The sequence below is a fragment of the Dermochelys coriacea genome, chromosome 5 (assembly GCF_009764565.3).
Source record: "Dermochelys coriacea isolate rDerCor1 chromosome 5, rDerCor1.pri.v4, whole genome shotgun sequence".
In the NCBI taxonomy this organism is placed as follows: domain Eukaryota; kingdom Metazoa; phylum Chordata; order Testudines; family Dermochelyidae; genus Dermochelys; species Dermochelys coriacea.
In genome coordinates, this window is record NC_050072.1 from 103,821,408 (window position 1) to 103,836,893 (window position 15,486).

Here is a 15,486-nt window from a genome sequence, read left to right on the forward strand (position 1 = left end):
CATCGCTCCTCAGCTGCAGTGGGAGGGATCCCTATATAGGGGAGCTGCTCCCCCATTCGCCCAACCCCCATGCATCCAGACCCCCTTATACCCAGACCCTCCCACCAAGCCTCACCACCCATGCTCAGAACCTCCCTGCTGACCCCACTCCCTCTGCACCTGGACCACCCTAATGAGCCACCCGCACCCGGATCCCCATCCCACTAAGCCCCACTTCCCCAGTATCTGGAACCACACTGACTCCCCCACACCCAGACCCCCCTGCTGAGCTCTATTCCCCCCACAAGCAGACCCCCCCACACCCAGACCCCCCTGCTGAGCTCTATTCCCCCCACAACCAGACCCCCCCTACTGAGCCCCATCCACCTTCACCTGCCCCCCCCGAGTCCCATTACTGTTGCACCCAGAACCTCCCCAACAAGATCCTGTGCATCCAGATCTCTGTGCACCGAGATCCCCCACTGAGCCACCTGCACCCACATTGCCCCCCACAAAAAACACTCAACCCAGACCTAGATACCCCCAAACTAAGCCCCTCCACACTTGGATCCTGCCTTACTGAGCCTGCCTGCCCACATCTGGTGCATCTGGCACAGATGGGCAAGGCCCTGGGGTGTTTCTAGGGCAGGCCTGGTCCTTGAGCTGTGTCAGGGTTGGGTGCAGCCTCACCGCTGAGTCCATGTCCTGGAGGGAGCTGCACAGTGATCTCCCATCTCTGTGTAGCCAGTGGCCTGTGTTCCCCAATGCCATGCTGGAGCCTCAACATTTATTTGACAAATAAAATTTGCAGAATTTTAAAATATTGTGTGCAGAATTTTTATTTTTTTGGCACAAATTTTTTAATTATTTGCCACAGGATGCCCTCAGGAGTAGCATGTGCACCTATTTCCCTTTCCTGTGAAAATGCAGCCCTGAAATGTACTTAATACTTTGTGTTAATACAATGTTTTTCATCCAAAGATCTCAAAGTGCTTTTAAAATGTGTAGGAGTCATATTATCCCCAATTGATAAATGAGGAAACTGAGGCACAGAGATGTTAAGTTACTTACCCAGGTTACACAGCAAGCCTCTAGCAGAGCAGGGAATAGGACACCTGTTGGAGTCCTTGTCTGGTGCCCTCTACATTAGACCTTGCTACCTTCTAGGTAGATATTATAATGATTTAAAGAATTTGCTGATACACCAGTTCTAAATTTCAGCCAATGGAAGGACAGTTAAAATGTGTACCTCCTGTATGAACACAGACATTGGTGTTGCCACCTATTGGAGAAAAAGCAGAACTGAAAATCACTTGCTAATGTGAAGATTCTCAAATAAGGCTAATGAAACAACATAAATAGTTGGTTGAGCATTTTGTTTGTTAGTTTTTGTTTGTGTTTTTATCTGGGTTTTAAAAAATGTTTAAAGTTAAGGAGCCAATTTTTCCTCTCTGTCACACTAGTGTAAACCTAGTGAGCTTGAGTCACCCTTTGTAGTGTAGAGGGATGTAAAATGCATACATACCCGTCCACATCCCTGCACCAGTGAGAGCTGCTGCCCCAAGAGAGAGCAGCTGTCATCTGCATTGTCATCATTCTCCAGAGATTATAATGGGGAGGGCATTGCTAATTTACAACCAGCACTCTTTAGGAACCCCACCACTGAGAGCTGCCTGTAGAATTTGTTGAATCAGCATATCATTCCCCCTTGCAGCCTGCTCATGCCTCCGCCATAGCCAGTAATGCCAACATTGGGGCCTCATTAGCCAGCTGCAGGCCTCCTGCAGATCAGAGTCCTCAGGTACTTTTCACTGCTGTAACCTGCCCACAGGGTGAACCACAAAGTGGCATAGGACAGTGCTGAACAACACCCTCTACCTTCAGTTGGGTTGCACTACTGTAGCAGAGGAGAATTTGGCCTCAGAAGTTTGCAGATATGTGTTTTGTTTGATTGGACTTTTCTGTTATGCTTTATTTGGGATACATGTGATTTATCTAAAAAAACCAACCCTAATTGCCATAACCTACAAAGCACTGGAAAAAATGGTGAGGGATTGAATACAACAGAAGTTAAATTAAATTCTAACATAGAATGGATAAGTGCTGGAATTATGCCTAATACTCTTGAGGGATTTTAGAGTTTCAATATAAAAGTAGATCCATTTGGGCACAAGGCCTAATACTCTTGAGGACATCTGTAAGTTACCTGGGGCCTTTTGGATGAGTGTCTCTGTGTGTTTGCTAGTTTCCTTGTCTGTTCACATTTTGTTTAATTTAAAACAAAAAACAACAAAAAGAACCAGAAGTTCATGCTTGAGATCATTTTAGACGCCTCATAAATGACTCCTGGAATTCACTTGGGTATTGTGTGACAGTATACTTGAAAAATTGCACATTAAATACATATTTTATGCTTAAGGAGGCTCAATAGTTGAATTACATTTGAAACATGACAAATGCAAAACTAATTGCATTCTGAAACATCGTCTGCCAAAGGAACCTCTTGCAACAATAGTGTACCTACTAGACCTTAAATGGAAATCAGGGAAAATATACCTCTATCTGCAGTATGCCAAGCCCCAGAGTGAATTTTTCCCTCACCCTATATTTTTTCCAGCATCTTTACCAATCCATACAAATACTATTGTATGGGTTGTTGTAATTAAGCTCTGAGAGTTTCATGCACTAAATTGTGTTCTTTTGGCAAAAAAACAAATCTGGTTGAAGAATTCACCCAGGCCTCTTTCTGTTGTCTTCAAATGCATCTCCCAGCCAATTGCCAGAAGTCCCCATTTGTGATCTCCTTGTGATCAAGTCTTGTTTTGTTTTTTTAACAATGTCAAGTCTGCTGAAATATGTGGATACAAACTAGGGTCAGTATCATTTAATCACTTCACTGCTGCTTAAACATTGTCAATAATCAGGCTTATAAACTGTTGAAAACTGATTAAAGAGAACAACTGGAAAAAAGTAAGACAGCATTAAGCTTTCCGTGTAAGGAACTCTACAGCATACTGATGAACTTCTTTTCAGATTGTGCCAACACACACATAAAAACAACAGTACTAAAGAGCAAAATAACTCTGTAAAAGATTTTGAATGTGGCTCAAGCTGCTTACTGATTAATGCTTTTGCACATAACACTCCTCTCAAACCTGTGTGGTTATTGTTCCTGATAAAACAAGCCTTTGTTGACAACTAGGGGCAAATGATCCTTGCTGACCAAATTCACAGTTCTCACACAAAGAAAAAAGAAAAGGAGTACTTGTGGCACCTTAGAGACTAACAAATATATTTGAGCATAAGCTTTCGTGATCTATAGCTCAAGTTCTCACACAGCTTAACAGTTTGAGAGCCGCTCCTTTTTCCACAGCTAGTCCAAAAACCTTGGCATGATTGACAATTTTTTTTTAATTTTATTTTGTACAGTGAGGAAGAGTCTTGGGGCTTGTCTGCATGAACAATTAGTCTGCAGTAAACTAGGGTGTAAATCTACCCCACAACAGCCTGCCACAGTCTAATTGTTCACGTGCACTTTGCTGACACATATTAACAGTTCGTTCGAGTGTTATGAGCTGGTCACAGACTGACAGTATCCCGGATAAACCTGATGGAATTAAGTTAAACCTTACTGAATTAGATGTAATAACTTTGGGGTCCATTGTATTAAAAATGCAATTGTTTATGTAGTATTTTCAGATTGTATGTAATTTTGAGTGCTAATGTAATTCCTTCAGCTATCAGCTATAAACTTGTGACCTTAGAAGAGATCCCTTTGGTGGGGTTTGAATGACTAATCATCTGCCAGAGCCCAAGTTAAAGTTGGGGTGATCTCTGGTAAGCTTATTAGCACATGTGTACATGCTTTCATTGTTTTTAATATGTTGTCTCGGTACTGCTCGTATAGGAAATGCCATGTGATAACTTATAACTGTTAATTATCCCTCTTATTAGTCTCTAAAAAGCAAGCCTGTTTAGGAAGCCTGTCTTTTGTTGGGAATAACACAGTAAAGGCAGGGAACCATTCAACCTGGAGATAATCCAATCTGAGGAGACAGAGGGTCTGCACACAAGAAAGGCAACAGCCGGGGAGCCAAAAGCCTGAGAATGGCTGCCCTTGCTGAACCACTGAGGGGAAATATAGATGCAGTTGCTCTGAATTGTGACAGACTAGATCAAAGTACCCTCATGAACTGTTACCATGTGTCAGCAGAAAGAACAGAGACAGTTAGACCACAGCAGGCTAGTATGGGGAAGATTTGCATCCCAGCTTGTCGTGGTCTAATCGTTCATGTAAACAATCCCTTCATAATCTCATATCAAGCACGTCCCACTTTATTGCACACAGTTTTCAGCAAAACTACAACAGAAATCAAACCCACAGCTGTCAGATGCGTCAAGCTTAGAACTTGTTGGAATCACAGGAATTAGAGATGGAAGAGACCTTTGCTGGAGATTATGTGGCTGTGTAAATTAAAGCACAACTTGTTCTATGTGCACTGGAGAAGGGTTTTGTTTGTTTGTTTTTAAATGGCTCCAGTTTGGTAATTTTACTAACAAGTGTACTTGGATGATTTTTTATAACGTACCTCAAATATTTCCAAAGTCACACTCTAAAGGCCAGATTCCAGCTTCAGTTACCTCCCTGTACTTCAACTACATTGATTTCTACAGAGTTTTTTGGTGTGATTGAAGGCCAGATTTGATTCCAAAGTACTGATTCTCCACTACATTCAATGTGGTGGCCACAAGAACCTGGTTGCAACTCCCTGATTCAGACATTCTCAGCACTTGTGCAAGGTATTGCTGGACAGGGCAGCTCAAACTTATACCACTGGCCTAAGATCCCTAGAGGATTGGATGTAATAGATTAGAACACCACTCTGACACCCTCCCTCCCCTTCTGGTCCTGCCCATGCCATGCCCCTTGTGCACCCCCCCTTTCCTCTGAAACTGGGCATAGGAGGGGTGGCTGGTGGCGCAGCAGAACAGCCACCTCCATCAGCTGTATGCCAGCAAAGAGCTTCCCTGCTTGGGGGGAATTCTCCATTAGTCACCTTTTGCTGCTTTAAGGCCACTTTGTGCTGGCCTGACTGGACTGGAAAATCCAGCCCTAAATTTGTAATCGGCAAAGTTTTCACCGGCATTGCAGGAAAAACTGCAAAGTCATAGACCTTTTCTTTAAATACTCATCATTTTCAGAGCGATTTTTATTTTTTGTACCATGTGATATCTGAGTGCATCAATGCGCAAATTCATGATTAAGAAGATTTCTGTCTCACCTGCATATCTTCTCAATAATTTTACTGAGGCATTGTTGAGTTTGAGTACTTGTGGAATTGTAGCTTGGAACATGAAAAGATAAGACTATCCCCTTAAAGACACAGGTCCGTTTACCAGGCCAGAATAGGGTTTACGTACCACCTCATTCTGACGACTGCAATCCCAGTGGGACTCCAAGAACAGGAGGTTCCAAGCATGGAACTTATGGAAATTGAACTCCTTCTAGCAGCAATGTACAACTAGTTCTTTTACTTGTTTGTCCCACAATGAAGCACTGTTTGTGCCCTAAATGCTGCTTTTAGTGAGCTGGGAGTGACTCTTGGTTTTCAGAGCTGCTGAAAGTCTTAGCCATGACTACATCACCCATTTATTAGTACAAGGCAGATGCACTCAATCCCCATCATCATGCAGTATAGCCATCCTGAAGTGCAGCACTCATTGCACAGCACTCCAGACAGGAAGGCTGAGTATGATAACAGGACATACACAAATCTCTGATTGTACCATTCCCCACCCCACCCCCTTGCCCTTTCTGTTTCCCAAGCAGTTGTGGTTTTTTTCAATAAATTAATTTTTTGGCTTTGAAAACATTATTGCATAAAGTAAAAGATACCTTAGCCCAGGAAAGCAACAGGCACTGCAAGTCAGTGTAGCAAACACAGATTCCTACTAACATTGGAACCACTGCACTTCACTCCCGTGCAGGGCACCAGAAATTACTGGTGGCTTTCAGCCTCAAATTGCTCCCTCAAGGCATCCCTAATCCTTGCAGCCCCGCACTGGGCCCCTCTAATAGCCCTGCTCTCTGGCTGTTCAAATTCAGCCTCCAGGTGTTGAACCTCCAAGTTCCATGCCTGAGTGAATCATTCACCCTTCCCTTCACAAATATTATGGAGGGTACAGCACACGGATATAACCATGGGGATGCTGTCATCCACCAGGTCCAGGTTCATACAGAGAGCACCAGCGGCCCTTTAAATGGCCAAAGCACACTCTACAGTCATTCTGCACTGACTCAGCCTGTTGGCGAACTGCTCCTGGCTGCTGTCAAGGCTCCCTGTGTAGGGTTTCCTAAGTCTTGGCATTAAAGGGTAAGCGGGGTCTCGAAGGATCACAATGGACATTTTGATTTCCCCTACAGTGATCTTCTGGTCTGGGAAAAATGTCCCAACTTGCAGCTTCCTGAACAGGCCAGTGTTCCGAAAGATGCGTGCATTATGCACCTTTCTCGGCCAGCCTGCGTTCATGTCAATGAAACACCCATGGTGAACCACAAGTGCCTGGAGAACCATAGAAAAATACCCCTTCCGATTAATGTACTCGGAGGCTAGGTGGGCTGGTGCCAGAATTGGAACAAGCATGCCATCTATCGCCCCTCCGCAGTTAGGAAAACCCATTTGTGCAAAGCCATCCACAATGTCATGCACCTTACCCAGAGTCACGGTTCTTCTGAGCAGGATGCGATTAATGGCCCTGCAAACTTGCATCAACATGATTCCAATGGTCGACTTTCCCACTCCAAACTGGTTAGCGACCGATTGGTAGCTGTCTTGAGCTACCAGCTTCCAGATTGCAATAGCCACGTGCTTCTCCACCATCAAGGCAGCTCTCAATCTCGTGTCCTTGTGCCGCAGGGTGGGGGTGAGCTCCTCACACAGTCCCATGAAAGTGGCTTTTCTCATCCGAAAGTTCTGCAGCCACTGCTCATCATCCCAGACTTGCGTGACGATGTGATCCCACCACTCAGTGCTCGTTTCCCGAGCCCAAAAGCGGCGTTCCATGGTGGTGAGCATGTCTGTGAATGCCACAAGCAAACTCATGTCATATGCTTTACTCGAGTCGATATCATCGTCGGAGCCCTCACTGTCACTTTGGATCATAAGGAATAACTTGACTGCCAAACATGATGTGCTGGCGAGACTCGTCAGCATACTCCTCAGCAGTTCGGGCTCCATTCCCACAGACCGAAAAGGAAGACAGAGTGCTCAGTACAAGAAACGTTGAAAAATGGCACCAAATCTGGACGGAAGCACAGGGATTGCTGGGATGCGAACCGATGCATCACGGGATGTTGGGACAGGACCCAGAATGCCCCGCCCCCCCACCCTCTTCCCAGAAGCCACAGCACCAGAATGGGTAGAGGTGCTCTGTGGGATAGCTGCCCATAATGCACCACTCCCAATGCCTCTGCAAGTGCCGCAAATGTGGCCACGCCAGTGTGCTTGCAGCTGTCAGTGTGGACAGACTGCAGTGCTTTCCCTATTGCACTCTCCGAAGGCAGGTTTAACTCAAAGCACTCTACATCTGCAAGTGTAGCCATGCCCAATGAGTTGATACCGGTCAGCATGACAATAGTGGTCACAGCAAATCAGCTGCCTAACCATTATCAAGATTTTTGGAGGCATCACTGAAAAGCATAGTTTTAAGGAGGGATTTGAAGGAGGATAATGAAGTGTCTTTTTCAGTATTTACAATGAGCTCCTCCCATTCATTAAGGGAAGCATGGGTGAAAGCATGGAGGTGCTTGTAAGAATATTATAAAAACGGGCAGTCAAGACTAGCATCATTAGTGGAATGAAGATGACAGTTAACATCTCAATACTAAGAGACAATAGGTGGGTTGGGGCTATAGACCTCAAAAGTGCAGACAAGTAGTTTGTGCTTGTTGCAATGGAGAAGAGGCAGCCCGTGGAGGGCTGCAAGGAAGGGGGTGAGATGGACATAGAGATGTTCCAGGAAAATGATCTTTGCAGCAGCATTTTGAACATCCACAAACAGTGCCATAGGCAAATATGATGCTTTACCAATAGAATAAAAATAGCTCCTTCTCCAAGAAGGTTACAGAGTAGATGTAAGGGCATTAATTATATTTCTGATACAGAGGTTTCTAGACAGGAGTTTACATGCAGAATGTGAAATTAACACAAAACATAAGAGGCAGAACTGAAGCATAAAAATAGTCTCCCTATTCCCAAATATAAGTTTTCTACTGAGATTTTACCCTGAAAATCCTACTATGTTATGGTTTGCTGTTGAGGTAATTCCTCCTCAAATAGAGAGCACAGCATTCCATTGCCAATTATTGGCTAATCTTGCAGTATGGTTATATGCTGAGAAGTAACTCTAAAAATGCATTGTGGGTTTCATGATTATGGTCACACAATGATTTCAAGATCAACTTTATGACATTTCCAAACAGACAAGTTTTTTTCTAAGTTCCAGTGTTACAATCTCACCATTGGATATAAAAGTCACGCTTGTTTATTTTTGGTTCTTGCATTATTACCATTCACAAAGACTCTGCAACTTAGTTAACAATTCTGCAGCTGATGTACAGGCCAGAACAACATCCAGTTTATTTTCACGTAACTGTTGACTATGTAAATGTAGGGATAAGAGGAGTAAAAATATAGAAAATATTTATTTTTGCCAGAAAAGTAAACAGCAATCAACTGAAAGAGACATAGGGAGTAGATATGTTACGTAATGGCATGCCATTTATACCGAGTCATTTTTCTGAGCATAACTACACTTTAAAGGGATGAGGTCAACTTGATTATGTGAAAACGGTACATTTTTAAAATTTACTTTCCTGAGAGAACTCCCTTTAAATAATATATCCTGGAGTTTTGGTAATTATTATTTATTTTAATTATAAGACTTTTCTACTCCCTGTTGATATTTCAAAGGGCCTTTTAGGCAGGCCTCAAAGCAATACCAAACAGGCGCAGACCCACTTCTCTTCCCTGGTGCCCTAATCCCTTTTCTCTCAGCCTATTCTGCCTGCTGCCTCTTAAGTGTCACTTTCAGCTTTGCTGATGCTGTTATTAGTGAATATCCTTTTGCAGAGCCTGGGTAGATTTAAAAAAAGAAAGTGAAACTGATTGTTCACAAAGTGCTGTTAAATACACACATAACTAACAATAAATTCTGTCTATTTTGTAATATTTTATGTACTGAAAAATCCCATGATGTCCAATATTTTCTTTATTAGATGCTTTAATGCTGTACTTGTAGCCATATTATGCAATCAGTGCCACAAATGAAGTAAGGTAATACTTAACTAAAGTAAGAGACATACAATAGTGCCTGTTCAGACTTGCCTTTCTTATCCAGAGAATAAGAAAAAAGAAACCTGTATGTTATGGATTCTTACCATACACAAATGCATTACAAAACATTACTCTTAATAGGACAGAAGGTAAATACCATTTTGAACAACATTTCCTTTTGAACTTTTTCAACATAGTTACAAAATAGAAATGTATCCTTTATAGAACTACTAGCATCTTGAGCAAACATCTTTTAATGTAGATTGTTACCATTTTCTTTTCTTGACTTCAGCACCAATTCCTATATAACTTTACTAAAAGCAATTCACATACCTGGGTAGCCCAATATTTTCTGCTTTTCCTTCCATGCCAAAGAAAAGATCCTGACTTTTCAACCCACTTTATCCCTTATTGTAAAAGAACAGGTAAAGTTTTCCAAAAAATCCAGTATGCCCAATATGCCTGTTATGAGCAGACGTAGACATGGCATATTCATTATAGTCAAGAAACGCCTCAAATACTGCAGCCACATACTTAGAGTAAAGTTGTGAAAAGCAAGAGACAGCTGAAGCAACCCACTTGGAATAAATAGAATACCCCACCCCACCCCACCCCCTCTCAACCCAAAAACTTTTCCTGATGTTTGGAAAAGTGTAACTTTTTTCTTTCATTCAATCTGGAATTCTCTGCACTTCCAGGACAGGAAGGGGAGGTGCCAAAATACCTAAAAATGGTGCTCACTATTTCCAGCCTGAAACAAATCCCCCAGTTCAAGCCTTGTTTTGCAGGCTCAAGAGCTTCATGTAGTTCAGATAAGCCTCTGAAATAGCAAATGCCTATCCAAATAGAACTGAACTCCACACCTTGTGAGGTTTGCATCAATAGTTAGGATGACGCATAAAATGGTTCCCAATCAGTAAGTCATGGTTGAAGGGTGCTCAGCGGCCAGTAGCCCTTCAAAGTATCTAAAGAGTTTTACATACTGTGTAGTACACTCACTTCAAAAATATCGACAACATTGTTGCTTCCATCAATGAGCAGTTGTTAGTCATTCATAGGAGGCTGTGCTCTTACATCCACTATAGAATTTTTCCTGTAGCACTTGCACAACTTTGCTACAAAAGCAAATAAAATTACCACCTGCACCATACAACAATTCTGGGCAATCACTAGATATTGCAAATCCTGTGGTAATAATCAAACTATGAACTATTTAAATTTTTGGCCAATACTGTTAAGAATGAGATAGCAGCAAAGGAAGGGTCATAATTAGAAAAATCGCTCCTACCTTTAATTGTGCTTGGGCAGAAGGTGTTCCCAAACTCCTGCTGCTTTGGTTTTAAAGACTGTGGTGCTGGCAGCCCTGGAGGCTGTGGGACTTGGAATAAAGGCTTCCCATTTGTAACCACTTGTCTCCTGGGACTTAAAGCAGGGAGGTGGATGGTACTTTCAGTGATGTTGCTCTGAGGAGCTACTCCTCCTCCAAGGGGCATCTTTAAATGGAGGCTGGTAGACAAGTTTCCAATAGCTGGCCTTGGGGTGCTGCTATTTGAAGATGGGCAAGGTGTTCCTGCATGAACTCTTATAGGCGGAATTTGCTGTCCATTGATCATCCCGGGACCATGGGGAGTACCCGAGGTCTGGTGGTTCATACTGCATGACCTCCCATTCATTGTCAAGTAGTTGCAATAATCAAAATGTGTTATACAAATCCACAGGTATCAATGACATCAGGCCAAGGTCAGTATGTTATCCATAGTGATTAAGCCTGTTAAAAATACATAAATAAAAATATTTTACATTGTAGTAAATAATATATGATGACAGGGCTGTTCACAATATTTAACTATATGAAAAAATATTGATTATTATCAGCAAAGTGTGAGCAATATACAGGCAATCAAAGAGAAATGAAAAAGCTAAATGATGACTCAGAATTGTAATAAAAAAGCCTGCCCCTTCAAAAGCAGAAGTTTACAATCGGGTCAGCTGTCTTCATACTAGATAAACTAGCCATGAAAGGGAATGAATGCTGAGTAAGTCAAAGAAGTCAGCTTGGAGTGAAAAGCAGGGGCTGAGTGAAAGTCAACACCAGGATGAGCACCACTATCCCATTCTGCTACCTCTTTAGTTTGTTGATTAAAAAGGTGCTGAAAACCAAAAACACAGCAGCCAAGCAATATTCAGACACGTACAAGACATTAAAGAGATGCCAGCTGACATTCTAAACATCAGAAATACAGCAGAACGGATTGCAGAGGGTTTTTTCTTTACTACACAGCATGGGACTCACTAGAAAAAAATACTGTAAGAGTTCTCTACTGTACTAATTTCATAAAAAATAATTGCAATCATTGCAAAGGTGGATCAAGATGTAAATCTTATAGATTCAGATTGTTTTAATGTCCTAATAAAGCATAGGGCCAAATTTTCAAAGGCAGCCTTTTAATTGTGCAAGCCCAAATTTTTCCGAGAGTATTTTTCCACTTACATTTTTATGAATATTCACATATACACACACACCAACAGATCTGTGAACAGAAGCAGCATTTGTGGATGCAAATCAGGTGGTTAAAGATATCACACAAATGGGATAATTTGGGTCCCAGTTCAGCAAAACACTTAAGCGCATGCTTAATTTTAACAACCAGATTCAGATGTTTAAATTTAAGAATATGCTTAAGTGTTCTGCTGATTAAGGACTTAGATACCTAGCTAACTGTTTTGCACAATTGCAGTTTTCACACACAAAACTGAGGCTCAAATTACACACGTTTATATTCATCCAGACACACAGGATTCTATCTTGCAAACAACTAAGAACCTTGGCCTTGATCCAGCAAAACACTTAAACACATGAGTAGCCCCACTGAAATCAAAGGACACTGGGCCAGATGGTTCATTATTGAAGTCCATAGGACTATGTGACACAGAGGATACTTTGCAAAGGGCCCCCTTTTTTTGCAAACAACTCTCATCTCATACCTGACAAACTCACTATACCAAACACATGACTTTCAGGGTATTTATCCATAAAGTGAAGTATCTACAGAAAACTCATAACTTGTGAAGACTCATTATCATTGCAAGATGTATGTACAGGTAATATTTAAGGAATAATGTAACTATATTAAAAATATGCTTTATGGTCTTGGAGTAAAAATTGACAAGTTTCAGAGTAGCAGCCGTGTTAGTCTGTATTCGCAAAAAGAAAAGGAGTACTTGTGGCACCTTAGAGACTAACAAATTTATTTGAGCATAAGCTTTCGTGAGCTATAGCTCACTTTATCGGATGCATTTGGTGGAAAATACAGAGGGGAGATTTATATACACACACAGAGAACATGAAACAATGGGTTTTATCATACACACTATAAGGAGAGTGATCACTTAAGATGAGCCATCACCAGCAGCGGGGGCGGGGGGAAAGGAGGAAAACCTTTCATATTGACAAGCAAGGTAGGCTATTTCCAGCAGTTAACAAGAACATCTGAGGAACAGTGGGGGGTAGGGTGGGGGGGAGAAATAACATGGGGAAATAGTTTTACTTTGTGTAATGACTCATCCATTCCCAGTCTCTATTCAAGCCTAAGTTAATTGTATCCAGTTTGCAAATTAATTCCAATTCAGCAGTCTCTCATTGGAGTCTGTTTTTGAAGTTTTTTTGTTGAAGGATAGCCACCCTCAGGTCTGTAATCGAGTGACCAGAGAGATTGAAGTGTTTTCCGACTGGTTTTTGAATGTTATAATTCTAGTCATCATGGAATAATATTTTTTTGGTGATGACCCATTCAGGCAGAATGGAGTTGCCACCACTCTTTGGTTAGCTGGTGGTGTAATGCAAGACTAATTGTCTAGCCTTACTCCATCCCAAGACTACCAATGGAAAGGCATCAGAGACAACTGGAAACAATCAAAACCAGCAAGAAGTGTTTAAAAAAAAAAGGAATGTTTCAATAGATAGGGGATCTGCCAGAGACAAAAGACTGTTTCAGTATATCACAGAGTGGGGAGAGACACTCGGTATTCATTCACTGAGGAAATATCTTGTGGAGAAAGGGTGTTTTCATGAACGTTTGGATCTTGTTTCCTGTAAAGTCAACCATCTCTGCAACAGACTGAACTTTGAAGAGAAAACTACTTTATTAGGTAGGAAATGTAACTATTAGTAAGGATAGACCCAGGTTCGCGTTTTAGGATTTTGTTTTGTATTGTAACCATTTGTTTCTACCACTCTGTATCTCTACTCTTTGTAAAATAAAGCTATTTTTGTTTTATTATAAGTGCTCATAAGTGAGGTGTGTTATACAGGAGTGGTGATTTAAAGTCTGACCAGTAAACTGGGGCATATTGCTCCTTTGGGGCAGAGGTTCTGGGGTTTCTGTGAGGAGCCAGTGTCAGGAGCTAGATATCACAGGGAACACTTCAAAGGGACTTGGGTGCATCTCGTTAACCTGCGAGACAGAGACAGGGGTGGCATAGCCCACAGAAGAGTGTTTGAATAGCTGAAAGGCTGGTGATGTCAGGGAGCTAACATCAGTTACCACTATCAAGACTCCCTCGTGCTGGAGACAGGGGTAACAAGGTGACTCTCAGTGCCAGGTACCCAGAGAGCCATCACTGATTACTCTACTCACATGCTTAGAGTTAAGAACTTCAATCCTACAAGATCTAAGCACTATGGCTCTGATCTACTCAAAAAAAGCATACACTTAATTTCTTTGGTGAATTGGGATCCTTGTGCTCAGCTCCATGAAGATCAAGTGTGTGTGTGTGTGCACATGCGTTTGTGTGCATGTGTGTATTTTATATATATAACGTTTAATATATATCAGTTAGACACACATATATACACACATGCACACACATATTTCAGTTTGTTATTTGATAACAAAGGGTCCAATCTAATCCTATTCCCTTATTTTTCATTGTTATTTTTTATATTACAAGAATGTAAATTAGAAAACATATTGGTTAAAAGCAATATCATTTATTTTCATGCATGGCTGCAGCATAAATCACATTTTGCAACTCAACCAAGGACAGACAGAGCTGAATGTTCTTAGATTCCCAAGGTTCATTTTAGTAAGCAGAATGTACTTTGCCCTAACACAGGTGACTGGCTCTTTAGAAAAGAACTTATAAACAAAAAACTGTCATGCTGTTGGCAAGGCTATACACAACAGCAGTATAAATCAGCAGCAAGTCAAAATTATTCTTGTCTATAATTTTTAACTACATTAGAAAAGTGCAAACATAATAAAGAGGAGATTATACATGACAGGTTTATTAGTTTTGTTTAGCAACAGTGTATTTAGATTAATTGATGGAAGAATATTTCTACACAATATATATACACACACCTAAAAGGCTCTGTCAAATCCAGGGCAATATATTCCATGTGTTTTTAATATAGAAAAAATAACAAGGAAATCAGAGTAATATTGTATGCTACAATAAACTGCAATACTCGGATTTGTTTTTGTTGTACTTTTATCATCTGTTACTGTTTTTCACACTTACAGAAAAAATTTACTATACATCACTGGATTTCAAGCTAATCATTGTACCAATATAATCCATTAATTTCAATTATACTTAAGCTGATGTTCTTCTTTTGATAGTCATGTGTAACTTATTTTAGTACTGATTGAGATTTATGTGCATGGAAGAAAACACACTCATTAGTCAACAATATTAAAGGGACACTGTCAAAATAAGTATATATTTTAAAATATAATTATGTGTGCTACTAAAAACACCTTAAATTTTCAAAAATAAGCCAATTTAAAAAAATCTAATTTACTTTTCACCATCTCTGCCTCTGTTTCCTTTTTCATACATATACATAAGTTATATTTTGAACTGCAGCAAATTTACAGCACCTGCAGAAGTCCCCAATATCCTCTGTGGAGAAGGCAATTGCAGATAAGTCATTTTGCTTCTCTGCAATTTCTTCCTTAATTTCCCCATATTTCTGTTACAGGTACTTGCCTGCTCCCCACAACTATAGTATCTGACTGCCTCACAATCTTTAATGTATGTATCCTCACAACATCCTTGTGAAATAGGAAAGTGCTATTATTCACATTTGACACATGGGGAACTGACGCACAGAAAGATTAACTGATTTGCCCAAGGTTACAGAGGAAATATTTGGCAGAGCAGAAAA

The 15,486-nt window shown here is 41.1% G+C and overlaps 1 protein-coding gene across 2 annotated transcripts in view; it reads right to left on the bottom strand.

Annotated features, from left to right (window-relative positions):
- The window catches only part of GLIS3 (GLIS family zinc finger 3), a 259,987-nt gene that overhangs the window by 236,524 nt on the left and 7,977 nt on the right, over positions 1 to 15,486 (bottom strand). For both annotated transcript variants that reach the window (XM_038401161.2, XM_038401160.2), the window contains one exon: positions 10,603 to 11,082. In XM_038401161.2, the coding sequence (XP_038257089.1) occupies positions 10,603 to 10,987 (385 nt within the window). In that variant the 5' untranslated portion in view covers positions 10,988 to 11,082. The remainder of the gene's footprint in view (positions 1 to 10,602; positions 11,083 to 15,486) is intronic.